The following is a 15,061-nucleotide window of genomic DNA, read 5'->3' on the forward strand; positions in this document are numbered from 1 at the left end:
CCCCCAGCCACAGCTCACCTCTGCACCCCTCGGCCACAGCTTGCATCTTCACCCCCCAGCCACAACTCAGCTCTGAACCCTTCAGCCACAGCTTGCATCTTCACCCCCCAGCCACAGCTCAGCTCTGCACCCCTCGGCCACAGCTTGCATCTTCACCCCCCAGCCACAGCTCAGCTCTGCACCCCTCGGCCACAGCTTGCATCTTCACCCCCCAGCCACAACTCAGCTCTGCACCCCTCGGCCACAGCTTGCATCTTCACCCCCCCCCGCCACAACTCAGCTCTGAACCCTTCAGCCACAGCTTGCATCTTCACCCCCCAGCCACAGCTCAGCTCTGCACCCCTCGGCCACAGCTTGCATCTTCACCCCCCAGCCACAGCTCAGCACCCCTCGGTCACAGCTTACATCTTCACCCCCCAGCCACAGCTCAGCTCTGCACCCCTCGGCCACAGCTTGCATCTTCACCCCCCAGCCACAGCTCAGCTCTGCACCCCTCGGCCACAGCTTGCATCTTCACCCCCCAGCCACAGCTCTGCACCCCTCGGCCACAGCTTGCATCTTTACCCTCCAGCCACAGCTCACCTCTGCATCCCCTGTCCGCAACTCACCACTGCACCCTGTCTGTGGCTCATCTCTGCACATTCTGTGGCTAATCTCTGCACCCTGTCTGAAACTCACCTGTCAATTCACCTCTGCAACACCTATGTATATAATATGCAGCGCTATATAAAATGACAACAAATAAAAAGCACTATAATGAAAATAAAATATAAGTAAAACACAGAAACAGAAAGCGCTATCTGGGACGCCAGGAATAATCAAGTGATTAACGCCCGGAAATGACGTTTAAAGTGCACAAAAGTGAAGTAAATGGTTAAAAGTTAAATCAATATAACTGTAAGGTGCAAATCCGTGATTCCAGTGGTTGTAAACAAATGTATATTGCACTAACCAGAAAGCGCAATGTCATGCGCATTTGAGTAATTCAGACCCACTCCTTGTCATCTGGATCTGGAACAGGGGACTCTGGAGGTCATCTGGCACACCTCAGCAGGACAGGTAACACACCGCATACATCTCCAGGCTCCAGGGGCAAACATCCATCCAGCAAGGGAAACCACTCCATACCAGGGATTCACCTTAAGAGGGGCTCATAATAAATGAGCCAGAGAAGAGACTTCCAATAGTGTAGTAATTTTTACTGAGGAATGAATCAGTGACAAGCAATTCTGAATATACACTCACATCTGACAGGATCCAAAATGGCCACCGGCCTTCCACGTGGGCCGAGCGGCGTGACGTCACCAGGTAGGGCACCTCTCTAACGCGTTTCGTGCCCGAGCACGTTATCAAAGGGCAACACCTGACTGCAGCTCATAACTGTCATCAGCCAGCTCTTTCTATAGTAACCCTCATCCGCAACTGCCTGCAGCTCACCTCTGCACCCCCTGTCCACACCTGTACATTAAGAAATATAAGACCTACCCCGAAAATAGGATAGTGACTTATTTTTCGGGGAAACATGGTAATAGAATTTAGTTTATTCACATTGTGACCAATGATCTTTGCTTTAGAGCAATTTCTGCCACATTCTGGCACATTCATGACAATCTGTGTCTCCAACGTAGTAGTCTCTATAACACAACAGCACTTCTTAGAGATTATGTTTTTTTTGTTTTATTTTTTGTACATTTACAGTACAGATAAGTCGGGGGGAATGGAAGAGACCGGTAGTCTCAGGGAGGCATTTCAGTGCTGGATAAGCAGTCCTCCAGCCCACAAACAGCAGAGGTGTGGGACCTGGATGGGTGCCTTAGGTGAGTGTATCTGGTTTCACAAGGTAAGGCCTCATTCTTACCATACATGCAGAACAACTCATGGAAAAAACATGCAGAGTGCACTTGGAGAGATACACGTTTACACCAGTTTTCAAGCGTGTTTCAGTGAATTTTATACACGTTGCAGATTCCTGCGTAGAAGAAAATCAGCATGTGCCACCAGTGTTGTGGTGAGAACAGGGCACATAGAGAACAATTGTTTTCTTTGTGTCATTGCAGAACACATACAGAAAACTCACATCTCTGCACCATGGTGTGAACAAGGCCTGATGGAGGGAGGACTGGTAAAGAAAAAATATGTTCTGCCCAAAGGCTATAAAGCTGAAGTATGGCCAAACACTGTTTTTGTACACATGCACAGAACAAATATGTTGCATTTAATGAATTGTGCACCATCTCTGGCTGCTGAAGTTTCCTAAAACTCCTAATTTTATTCAGCCAGCAGCCCCCTGTCAGTGCCAAACATTTGGTGTGGAGACTTGTAGCTCTGAATGTAATACAGAGTGGGACACTCATTTGGCAGGACCTCCTTTGAGAAGAAGCCTTGCATTCTTTTCACTAAATGCAAGGCCTTGTGAGAATGAAAGAGATGTATATGAATGTCACAATCTCCCCTCCTCCACTCACAGAATGGAAGGCTTTTTACTGAATGGAAGGAGGTGTTGAGCGAATTACCCACTGTGACTAGTGTACTAGTCTTAGACATTTGGCACTCATAGGAGACTGGGGACTGAATAAAAGTAAAATGTTAAACACATGTTGCAGCAGCAAGAGATGGGGCACACTTCATTAGATGTAACGTATTTTTACTGTGCATATGCACAAGACTATTTTTTTTACCAGCTCTCCCTTCCACCCACCTCTAACCCATCTTATTAGGCTTTTTTCCCCCTAACTTGTGAGTCCCCCATCCAGGTCCCACACTGTTGCTGTTCCTGGGTGGTGGGGGACACTGACCCAGTGCTGCAAAGCCTCTGAGACTGCTGGTCCCTCTGCTCCCCTCTGCTGACATATGCCTGAGAGAACCCTGCCACAGCCCATTCAATAGGTAGTGTCCACCGATGTGGACACCCAAAGATGGATGAAAATTAGCAAATAAAAGAAAAGGAGAAGACCCGAGCCAGAGAGACTCATGACCACAGCTACAGGTAATAGAAAGGAGCTTTTACATAGGACTTTTTTATCATTTCATTTTAGCAATTCGAGGCTGATGGATGGGAGGATTTTATTTAGTTGGGTTTACAGAGGCCAGTTTTTATAACATAACACATTTACCAGCTAGCCAGCAAAAAAAAAGAAAGAAATGTACAGGGGCGGACTGACAACTCATGTGGCCCCCGGGCAATAGGGGATCATGGGGCCCCTGTGTCCTTGCCCACTTTCAAAAAAGCCTATTAAAAAGGTACCAGGGGCATTTCATGGGGCCCCCTACTGACCCCGGGCCCTAGGGCAGTGCCCGAGTGCTCGAATGGTCAGTCCGCCCCTGGAAATGTACCATGACAGTGTGTGTTGTATACCCATGTCTCTAATATGGTGCCTCTATAATGGCTATGCTAGCATGTACTGCATTATACACCTATTCCCATTACTCACACCCCTAAAACATGCCTATCCAACCATATCCAGGGTATGCTCTGCTGTCTCATCACTCCGAATATCTTTATCTATATGCATTAAATAAAAATGTATTACATTGTTTTGTGCTTAATATACTTTATTCAACAGTCCTTTGCAGCACTTTACAGAGTTCTTTGTAGCGATTATAAAACAACACTTCAGACAAAATAGATCATTTAAACACAAAGTTTTAACATCTTTTGTATCTAAAAGCAGAAATACAAAATGAACACATTGAAAAACACAGCTTGTTTGCAGTTTTGTCATGAACTATGATAACTGCAATAACGTTGTTGTTTTTCCAGCAGCTTAAAGTGTAACTAAGCCCACAACAGTAAAATCAGTCTGTATATGCGGTAAAACATGTTTTATATACTCACTGTGGAACCTAAGGGGTTAATCCTCTGCATTGTGTAAAAATTATGTTTGATCCTGACTTCTCTGATCCTCCCCTTCTTCCAGTGCCCCTCTCTTATCTCCTAATAAGACATATCATGTGGAGACACTCTGCACATGCTCAGTTTGGCTTGGTGTGTATTGCTAGAGAGGTTTTTGTTCTCTTGGGAGAGTGCATGTGATCAGCACAGGGCCAATCAGCACTTTCCAGACAGAGGTCAGGAGTTCTGCATCCTCCGAGAGCAGAAAGAAAACTCCTCCTACAAGCTTTAACCAGTGCTCTGCTGGACACTGCTAGAAGTCACAAGACTGCTCTAGCTGCTGATGAGAAAAAGTATTTAGCAGTTTATATTTACTAAAATAATTGCACTTCCATGTTCTGTGTATTGTGGGAGACCAGATACTGTATAGTAAATGCAGGGTCTGGGGTTTAGTAACACTTTAATCTCTGATAAATCTTTAAAAGGCCCAGGAGACAACAACTAGGAAAGCTCTATATATAAACACCACGTGGCTGTAGTAGACAGTGGATCTGCACACTAGTGCTTTGGTCATTTATCTTGTTTAGCCCTGATGATGGTGGCTAAAATCAGATCTGACACCAGAAATGTAGGTAAGTATATATCATAAAGGTTTATGTTTTCTCATGATACTTGTTCTGGTTTACTTGTTATCACACAGAAGAGCAACGCCTCTCATTGTCCAATGGTCAGGAACAAACACAGTTTTCAGATACAGTGAGAAAATATAGGTGAGATCAGTCCTTCGTGGCTTCTTATAAACCGGGCAAGAGTAGAGGCTGGTCAGCTGCTTCTTTGGATCAGCTGGTCCATTAGTGCTCACAGCATAGACATGAACTACAGGAAGATTGGTAAACAGCACCTGAAAGTAAAACAGACATATCAGCATTGTTATTCCAGCCAAACTTTCTTTTTCTTTTTTTTCTCTTCCCTATCCTAAGCTGAACTTCAAGCATTTTAGCTTGTAAACCACTGCAAAGTAAAACTTAGAGAGGAGGAGCCACACTGAGCAAATGCAGCGGTCTTTCTTTGCACAGTTCTGTCAGTCTAACACTGTTAACCTGCTTACAGGAGGGGAAAGAACATAATTTAATAATTTGCTACTTCTAGATTGGCCAATCAGCAGAAAGAGAACAGCTCTTAACTGTAAGTAGTGTCACCCCACGGAATATGCAGTGTGTACATAAATCACAAAAGTGACTAAACAGAATCATAAATATTTTGGCAGGTGAAATAGTTGACATGTATGTATTTCATATATACCCCCAGCCAGGGGCGGACTGACCATTTGGAAACTTGGGCACTGCCCAAGGGCCTGGGATCAGTAGGGGGCCCCATGAGATGCCCCTGGTACCTTTTTCATAGGCTTTTTTGAGTTTGGGCAAGGACACAGGGGCCCCATGATCCCCTATTGCCCGGGGGCCCCATGAGTTGTCAGTCCGCCCCTGCCCCCAGCCTTTAGTATCAGAAATTAGTTACTAGCTAGTTTGCTGTGGCTCACAGATTTTGTCACCATCAGGATAAATATACAGGTCACTTCAGGCTTGTTTTCAATTGCAAGCCTGCTTTGCAATAGTATTTCTTTATCTTTTTGCATAAAAAAGGTGCATAATATAGGAGTTAAAGTGTCACTAATGGCACAACTTTATTTTTTCATCTGGGATAATGTATGAGCGGGTTATAATCATTTTTTCTTTGCATCTGTGCGTCATTGTGGAGAGTTCTCTTAACTTCCTGTCCCATAGCCAAAATAGGAAGTGAGAGGAAATCTCTCCGAAGTAACGTAATCCCTGGTTGTTACTGGGGTCACCAGAACATTGGAAGATTTCCCCTCTATTCCTGTTTTGGTCACAGCCCAAAAGTTGGGATTTTCCTTCACTTTTACTCTTGGTGATAAAGGTAAACAGGAAAACTGGACAATTTGGGTGAATCTTCTCTGATTCCTCCTGTATTGAATTGTATTGTAATTGTACTCTCTGCCTTTATGTTGCAAAGCGCTGCATAAAGTGTTGGCGCTATATAAATCCTGCATAGTAATAATATCCGTAACGGGGGCACAGACAGTGATGCAACATTTTTAAAAAAGCTGTGCCTTTAATTATACATTAAGAAGGTTCACACAGTACATTGTATGAATGTTCACTTTAATTATCCTGTCATTTCAAAAGCAAATTCCTGTTTACTTATTTAATCTGCACATCATTTTGGTAGATGAATATATACACACTTTATTGTGTGAAGAGTCTCAGCTGTGCTCCCTATCCACCCTGCATTACCAGTTTTTCTCCCCTGGTAGCAAATGGTCAGCCTTGCATACCACTGCTTTAATTGAGTTTACATTTACAAAATGAAAAAACTGTTAAAAAAGTAAGGTGAATAAATTACTAAAACCTAAGTGAGAGCGCTCTATGAACTCTTAGAATAAAGTTCATTACAATATAATTAGTCTTTTTTATCGAATACCTCCAAAATTAGGATGTCTTTGGCAAAGCTGGCATAGCCTGTCAAAAGATTAGGGGTCTCTGCTATTGTGCCGTAATGAGAACTTTGAATGAAAGCACAAATCAATGATTTAATCAACTCCATCTTTGGATGGATCTGTTTCCAAAGACTAAAAAAAAAAAAACCTACGATCTGTTATACAACGGAAAGCAAACACTCTTACAGAGATTATATAGCTAAAAAGGTTTTATAAAGCAGCCAATGTGACATTTACCAAACTACTCAGCACAGGTTAGTGTGTGTTTAATGTACAGTGAATGAGTTACCACCAGTGACTGCTTGGTAAATGTTACATTTGCTTCTTTTTAAATATGGCCCTCAGTCTTCAAACAGCAAATCACAATCCAAGTAGTTTATTCCTTAGAAAAAAATGTATTATAGTCCAGCAATAAAGTTTGACATATTTTTTCAGTAAATAAGTAGATTTCATTAAGTTCAGAAATTATATTCTGTACCAAAATTTTATGGAACCCATTACAGAACACATTAGATCATACTTTCCCAGCCCAAGAAAGTTAACAATCTAATCTGCCTGCAGGCACAAAATAATTAAATTGACCATTCTAGCATTTCTATATTCTTAACAAGCAAAAAATGAACTTTAAAACAAGTCTTACAAGTTGTAGCCACTGTGGAGCAATTAATTATCAAAATTCACCGCAGAGACACTGAAGTCCAGGTCTAGGCAGTTTTCTGAACAGCTTGGCTAATCCTGCTTCCTCTCATACCAAACTAATGCAAGTACCGAGCACGTGCTACTAAGAAATTAACTAGAACCAGATTTCAGTGTTTCTGCTGTGAAGGATGAGTTGCTACATAGTACCTGCAGCTACAGAGATCAGTGAGGACTGTTTATTTAAAATGTATTCACTGCTTGTAAAGAATATGTAAATACTTTAGTGTTGCTTGCCTGGACATAGGTTAACTCTAAAGAAGTAATAAACACTAGGGGATCAGAGAGATCCCCTTAAGAATAGAAGTTAAAAGAGAACCAACAGCGGTGTAATATAAAACCAACAGCTTTATTAAGCTCACAAAATGGTAATAGACCTATTAAGCCAAGAAGATCCTCTATTCACATGAATAGAAGAGATAACGTTATCACTATAAAATGACTCGGGCCACACAAAATGTGAGTATAGACATAATACAACTACCTTGCGTCTTATATGAACACTGGTTGTAGGTCAATAGCAACCAGAGTCTCACGCAGTGGGATCGCCCACATTGAGCCAAGAAGGGGCAAGGCCAAGGCTCTGGACAATGGACTCTCCAACCAGAACATAATCCACTTATCATGTGCAGCACACACAAATATTACAACAGTTGGGCAGAGGGCTCACAGTTTAGCCCAATATTAATATAGGGCCATAGAGGCCAATCACATCCACTAAGGGATGAATTCTCTGTTAACCACGGAGATATGCTGAATGTGAGCAGTTATGCCAAGGCTCACAGCTAAATGTTGAATAATTGGAAGCCTTTGGTAAGACAGCCACTGACACACTGAACCTGATCACAGATTGTATAAACATTGATAGTAATATCCAACTTCAATGGACATCTGTAGACAACAATGTCAATGGTATACAGTTGAAAAAAAAGGGGCTATTGCCCAACAAACCTTGACCACAGGTATAGAAAAAATGATGGTGTCTGGATCACATTATGGACATCCGTGTCATTGATATTCAACTTGAAGTAAAGGCAGACAGCCTAATAGTGATATAACTTGAAGGCTAATGAGCCAGTGTGTTTTAGATCAGAGCAGTCCAGTTTGATCCTGAGTATGTAAATGTAATAAGTATTGAGCCAGGAGTGAAGGCTGACAGCCTAATGATAATGAGGCTGAGAGACTGCTAAACCAGTAAAGTGGATTCAATCCAGTCCAGCTTAAACATGGGTGCAGAGATGGTATCCATAGTCGGTTTGGACGGTTGTAAATGTCATTACATATACGTAATCAAAGTGATAGCTGTAGACCGTGCAGGTATATAGTACTGGTGTGGCATTGATATGACAACTACTGCTTAAGCATGTGCCCGCAGGCTCTCACCACTCTAACTTGATCTGGGCATCTATGGACAGCATAGCAGACTTCACATAGTTTAAGCAGATAAAATGGTGGCTGAGCGTACATCCGGATAAATGGACCATTAAGGCTTTCAAACAGATGAGTCGGGTTGAAGTGTGCGACTCCGTGGTAGAGGTAATGTTGGTTGTTCAAAGCAGTAATCCCGGTAGTGTAGTGGAGGCAATGTGTGGATAACCGTCCCGCTCAGATCGGCGGGACCTAGCTGACACTGCCTACATCAATGCGTTTCGCCCACATGACGTAGGCAGCGTCAGCTTACTAAACTTAATAAAGCTGTTGGTTTTATATTACATCGCTGTTGGTTCTTTTTTAAACTTCTATTCTTGAGGGGATCCCTCTGACCCCCTAGTGTTTATTACTGTGCTTGTGCTTTGAGGACCCTACCATAACTCATTGGTGAGTCGGTGACAACCATAGTAACCCTTCTCTGGGCTCCCTAATTAGGGAGAGGTAATAATAATAATAAAAATATTTTAATTTTATTTATTGATTATTCTAAAACTTTAAAGAAGGCCTTATATCAAATATTGACTTTTGATCTGTTGGTCCTCCCTTTCTACTACCATTAAAAATGGCAGTCTTTAGCCAAAATTCTTATCTCTTTCCCTAGAGTCTGACTGACACTTTTAAAGCACTGCTTAATTTCGTATATGTTTATATACACTAATAATAGATTTGTACTTTCTGAAAAAAATACATGCATTTGCTCATAGGGTTGAAAACAAACTAGGCAAATTAGGGTCTTGACTGTTTTAGAAATATGTTATACTGCACTTTTGGGTCTTCTCCTTATTGACAGCCTAATATAAATGGTTCTGTTCACAGAACGTTGTGGCGGCCCATTACTCCTTTTTTTATCTCTCTCTCTCTCTCTATTATCTCCTTACATAGTAAATATTTTATTTATTACAATGAAATACTCACTATTTGCACCAAACAGTACTAAAGATAACAGATGACTTCTGTAAAGTTCAAAATATTATTCTGGCTTAGACAATTGTTATTTTTGGTAAGCGTTTTTGCTTTTTTTCTGTTGCCAATTGTGTGATCTCTACACTAGAAGATTATGGTGACAAAATTAGCTAATATACTATTAGGATCACATAGTATTCTCCTGTTTTACATGATCAAATCATAATGAACGAATCCCTACAAGTACAATATATAAAAGAAGACAATTGAGAACTGTATTTATAGAACGTAATGTATTTTGTCTTTGATCACATCAGCACCTACTGAAAACAAGGAGCTACATGTCAGCTGCGTAATTTTCAGAACCTATAGGTGTCACAGCTCTGGGCCTGCAGAAGCAGAGATTGTCACTAAATGAAGTCTCAGTCCAGTTCCTGTCTAAGCATGTTATATCAAACAGAATGTGACAGTCACAAATGAATAAGAAACTGAAAATGACAGAGTTTAATCACTGAGACTGGTAGTCCATAATCCTTTGAAAAGAAAAAAGGAAAAAAAAGATCCTTTTTCTTTGCCAGTTTTAGTGATAAGAGCTACATTTTCCAAATTGTACAGAAGACATTGTGTAAGCGACCCAGCATGGTATTTTATTGACAGCACTGTCAACTGAATCACAGTCCTCACACGAATCTTATTTTATGGTTCAGACCAGAAAAATATTGTGAGAGGCAATCAGTATTGTGCACTGGAATAACCTATAAAGTGTATCTAAACCCACAAACAAAAATGAACTATGTTGCAGTTTGCCACTCCTTAGATGTGGTGGCTGAATTTTTCTTTTTTTCAGATATTTTTTCTCCTTCACTTTTATCTAGTGTCCTGTCAGTATCACACCTGCTCTCCTAGGTTGACAACACTCACTCACTGTACAGTACTTATAGAGGAGCAATGTCACCCTAGGAGTGGAATTATGTTGGGACTACAGAACAACACCTCTCCTGGCCTCCATATAATAAGAGGAAGTGTTCTTTAATCCACCAAAGAGAATTGAGCTATAAGCTTTTTTTTTATGCATGTCCAAACAAACCGAAATGTTTTCATTGTACAACTGACCAAAAGGAAGCAAATAAAAAGTTCATTCTTAGGGTTTACATACACTGTAAGCATAGGTGCTAGCCTTTAAAGTGATTGTAAAGGCAAACTTTTTATTATTAAAAAAAAAATCACAAACATGGTTTTGCACAGAGCAGCACCAATCCTCCCCTTCTCAGGTCCCCCGCTGGCACCCCTATCACCTTCTCCCCATCAAGTGCCTTCACAGCAAGCTGGTTGCTATGGGGTCACTTGTGCATGCTTACTCCCAAGCCAGCTCTGTGTGTCCATAGACACACAGCATGGCTCGGCTGGCCTCACTCCGTCCTCACTGGCTGTAATTGACAGCAGCAGGAGCCAATGGTTTCTTGCTGCTGTCTCTGAGTGAAGGAGGAGTGAGAGCTTAGGAGGAGCCTGGACGTCGAGACGCTACGCCGCCGGAGCCACGTGGAGGCCCGGCGGCCATCATTCATAGTGTCAGGGTTAGTTTGTCTTGCTGACACATCTTGATGATACCTGCCAACTTTGAATTAGATGATTTTTGTTTCCTCTAATAAAGCTGTTTTTACATAACTTACTACACTATGGGTGTCCTTCCCTAACTGCACTTTGCTTGCAGAACCCTGATTTTGGAAATCCAATACCAAACTGGGAGGAGGAAGATCTGTTGCTGCATCCATAAAGGAGGGACCCACTTTCTGTGACCGGACCAGCTATGTTTCCTTCTGAATTGAGGATCCATGGGCTTTGGATATATACTGCTTATATATATCTTCTTTCTGGTGAGTGCGTTTTTCAGCCACTTCCTCACGGATCACCAACACTGAATTGCTACCTGTCACTTGACACGTTTCTATGAACTGGACTTGCAGTGGACTTATTTCTGTTTTATCATTACTACCCTCAGCGCTGCACTGTTTTTTATGTTATTCTGTATAAGTATATATCGGTTGCTTAGAGTGCTTAGCTGCTGTTTAGGACCAGCACTCACTGTTCTTTCCTTTTATAGGTTTTTAACCTTAATGCAGAGAATGCATTAAGGTAAAAAAAAAAACATTCTTCCTTTGGAACCCCTTTAAAATAGTATATTATCAAAGCCTTTCATAATACTGCCTGCAACGTGATCTTGCTAGTGGTCAAACTTCTAGCAATGTTCTCTTGATGCCTTTTTAGATGTTTCCAAGACAAATGCCTCATGTGTATGGACCTATATATTGAGGTAACGAGCGTTGATAATGCACATTTCAGCAGGCATTACTGCACTGCACATAGACACACACACATACTGTAGTATAGTGTGATACATTGTGGTATCATTCATCTTGAGTTAAAAATTACAAACTCATTCGAATGGCACCCCGATGCCCTAAGTCAACTCACATTCAAAACATCTGTGTTGCAGCACACCACAAAAAGTAACACACCGCCATGCATTGTGGTGCGATGTGTTGGCAAAATTTGATTAGACAGCCAGGCAGGCAACTAACTTTTGCATAAGGGGAGTTCAGCAAAGTCTGTGCCTCCTTGTTCATCTCATTAGTGCCCAAGGTGCATCTAGCAACAAGAATGTATGAATTATCAATGATAGTACAAAAGGTAACATAGAAAAACATCAGCTCTAAAGGTGATTAGGAATCTCAAGTCTATTGAAGTCTATAGACGCAATCATGAGTGGTACTCCTCTTCCAGTCTCATCAGAGAATGAATAGATCCATGAGGAACTAGGGGAGATCATTAAACCATATGGCTGAAACAAAGATAAAAAGAGAATGCTCACCAAGCTAATGCATTATCATAATAACAATTGATTATAAAAATATACAGTGCAGATAATTGAACGCTGCCCAACCACTTGGGCCCAGCAGGCAACATTCAATTACCTGCATTGGAGTGATTTTATATGATTGAAGTCTTTATAATTTTATGCTTGAAGTCTTATACTTTTGTGAGTACATCGGAATATATATGTTGTAATAAATAATCCTTGTTAAACTAATGCACTAGGTCGCTGCACCCTCTCTTGTCTTTGCTTCAGCAGTGATAATAAGTATAATCATACAGTAAAGATACTAGGACAGCAGGCGTCTGTACACACCATTTGTACATGTCCTTACTGCTATGTTTTAAAGCTCGAAAAATAGATTGTAAAGCATGATTTTTTACAAATATGTAATAACTGCAAAAAGTGCAGAAATAAAAAATAACCAGATTTCAGATTATCTCAATCAAGTCAAGGAGATTGAACTTGTTTTTGGAGGAATATAGCACTTTAACACAGTTGTTTAAAGTAGCATAGCCTTATCACATAAATGCAACTGTTTGCTATGACTTTTAGTATGCTGAAAACTCTCTTTAATATTTTTCCTTGATCCTGGGTGTACCATGTTACTAGGAGCTTGACCTCTCTGACATTGTGGCTTTGCCAAACCCCCAAACAAGTCCAGTCTCACAACCCATTGGGATCCCCTCAGTGGCAATAATGGCATTCTCAATGGAAAGTGGGTGGGGTATAGCTCTGCAGTGACAGATGTCAAAGCATTATGTATACTTGATAACAAAGATTGTAAGTCAAATTTACTAGACTAAGTGATTTATATATAACAGCCATTAATAATATTCATGAATATATGAATTTGTGAATGCCTGTTTTACATTTCACTAGATTTAAAGTAGGAACATTGTGATTCTAAACCAGTACATTTACACAGCATGAACTCAAAGTAGTGGTTCTATTTTCAGCTGCAGAGCCAAGGGCTATCTCAAAGTTGATGTATTACTGCTACAGAATAATAGCAAGAATACAGTATATGTAGCATCCTACATGCGTATTTATTATGTCGTTTAGTATTGGCCTGAGGTAGGCTTTGGCTCATGCATTCCATTATGAAAATAGGTAGGTAACTAAACATCTTCATTGTAAAGTTGCAGAACTATGAAACTTTTACCAACGTACTGTATTTATGCCTGTTAATATAGGTGAGGACAAATTCGAATAGGAGGTGCGCTCAAGTTTAAGACCTATAAAATCAGCTATTTTATATATAAATTTAAAAATACATAAAATGGCATCCATCCAATAATATTTTCTCCCACCATGCCCCATTCCCTGACTTCTCCATCAAGATCAATAACATAGCTATCAGTTCCCCCTCATGTCAGGGTCCTAGGTGTAATCCTGGACTCAGACCTCTTATTTCAGACAATATCCAAATCTTGCTGCCTTAACATCTGAAACATCTAAAAAATACATCCTTTTTACCAACGGCACCACAAAGCTTCTAATTAATTCCCTGGTTATGCTTCAATTATTGCAACTCCCCCCCCCATTGACCTACTATTACATAGATAAGTCCATCATGAATGTTGCTGCCAGGCTTGTCCACCTTACAATTTTCTCAGTGTCTGCAGCCTCTTTCTGCCAATCCCTCCACTTGCTTCTGCACTCCCAACAAATACAATTGATAATACTAATAACCTACAAAAAAATCCACAACTCTGCCCTGAAGTACATATACAACCTTGTCTCAAAATCAGAGGTGTATTTTCCACAAGGCAAACAAGGCATTTGGCTAGGGTGGCATTTTTCAAGGGGGCAGCAGCATTTATCAGGGGGGCAGTGCTGCCCCCGAAAAAAGAGATGGAAGAAGGGACACACGTTGCATGGGGAGCATGTGGGATCTGAGAGAGGCTGCGGGCTGCTTGATGGTGTATGCAGACCCTTGTTTCTGGGGATGTCTGGAGCTCTAACGGTGTCTTCTCTCTCGCTGGGGTGGTGGGGGGTTGTCAGTGTATGGGGGGTGGTGGTAGTGGAAGTCTCTCTTGGGTGTGGGGGGGTGGTGCTAGGGCGTTGTTGGTCAATGTCAATGGGTGTTGGGGTCGGTGTCAGGGTCTCTCTCCATGGGGGGGGCAGCTGATTTTTTTATTGCCTAGAGCAGCATGAAACCTAAATACACCACTGCTCAAAATATTAACCAAACTGTCCTCTTTGCTTTTCTCAATTCTTACTAGCTACCTGTTCACCTCCTCCCATGCTCACCTCCAGGCTCACCTCCATGCTCACCTCCAGGATTTCTCCAGATTTTGTTTCCGAAGTCTCTTTAACATAATCTGTCTGGCTACTTCCTACACTGTGCACCTTTGGGTGATCCCTGAAAACTCATCTCTTCAAGGAGGCCTATCCCAACTTCACCTAATAAACTGTGATTTTACTTCTTCCGTTAGCTCATCCCTCACAGCTATTACCTTTTGTATCACTCGACCCTCGCTTTTTAGATTGTAAATTCTCACAAGCATGGCCCTCTGATCTCTCTTGTACTGAATTGTACTGTAACTGTAAGGGCTCCCTTTATTTTGTAAAATGCTGCACAAACTGTTGGCACTATATAAATCCTGTATAATAACCCAGGCTTGAGCAACCTTAGAATAGCAGAATGGTTATGTATTAGTAGAAATATCATGTTACAAAAGCAAGAACAGCACCAATGTTTCTATTAAAAAAGCCAGGATGGTGACATGTTAATTGAGGAATGTGAATTCACTATATGAGTTGTAGGTTGCCATGTCTACCAATAAATGTATATTACATACAG

At 41.3% G+C, this 15,061-nt stretch overlaps 1 protein-coding gene across 1 annotated transcript in view; it reads right to left on the bottom strand.

Annotated features, from left to right (window-relative positions):
* Positions 1–3,531: 3,531 nt before the first annotated feature.
* LOC149452715 (dynein axonemal heavy chain 5-like) overlaps positions 3,532–15,061 on the bottom strand; it is a 401,888-nt gene continuing 390,358 nt past the window's right edge. Inside the window, exon 76 of the mRNA XM_089689046.1 lies at positions 3,532–4,733. Coding sequence (XP_089545172.1) covers positions 4,515–4,733 — 219 coding nt within the window. The 3' untranslated portion in view covers positions 3,532–4,514. The remainder of the gene's footprint in view (positions 4,734–15,061) is intronic.

The sequence above is a fragment of the Staurois parvus genome, unplaced genomic scaffold (assembly GCF_062004578.1).
Source record: "Staurois parvus isolate SC_StPar_1 unplaced genomic scaffold, SC_StPar_1.0 ptg000468l, whole genome shotgun sequence".
Lineage (NCBI taxonomy): Eukaryota > Metazoa > Chordata > Amphibia > Anura > Ranidae > Staurois > Staurois parvus.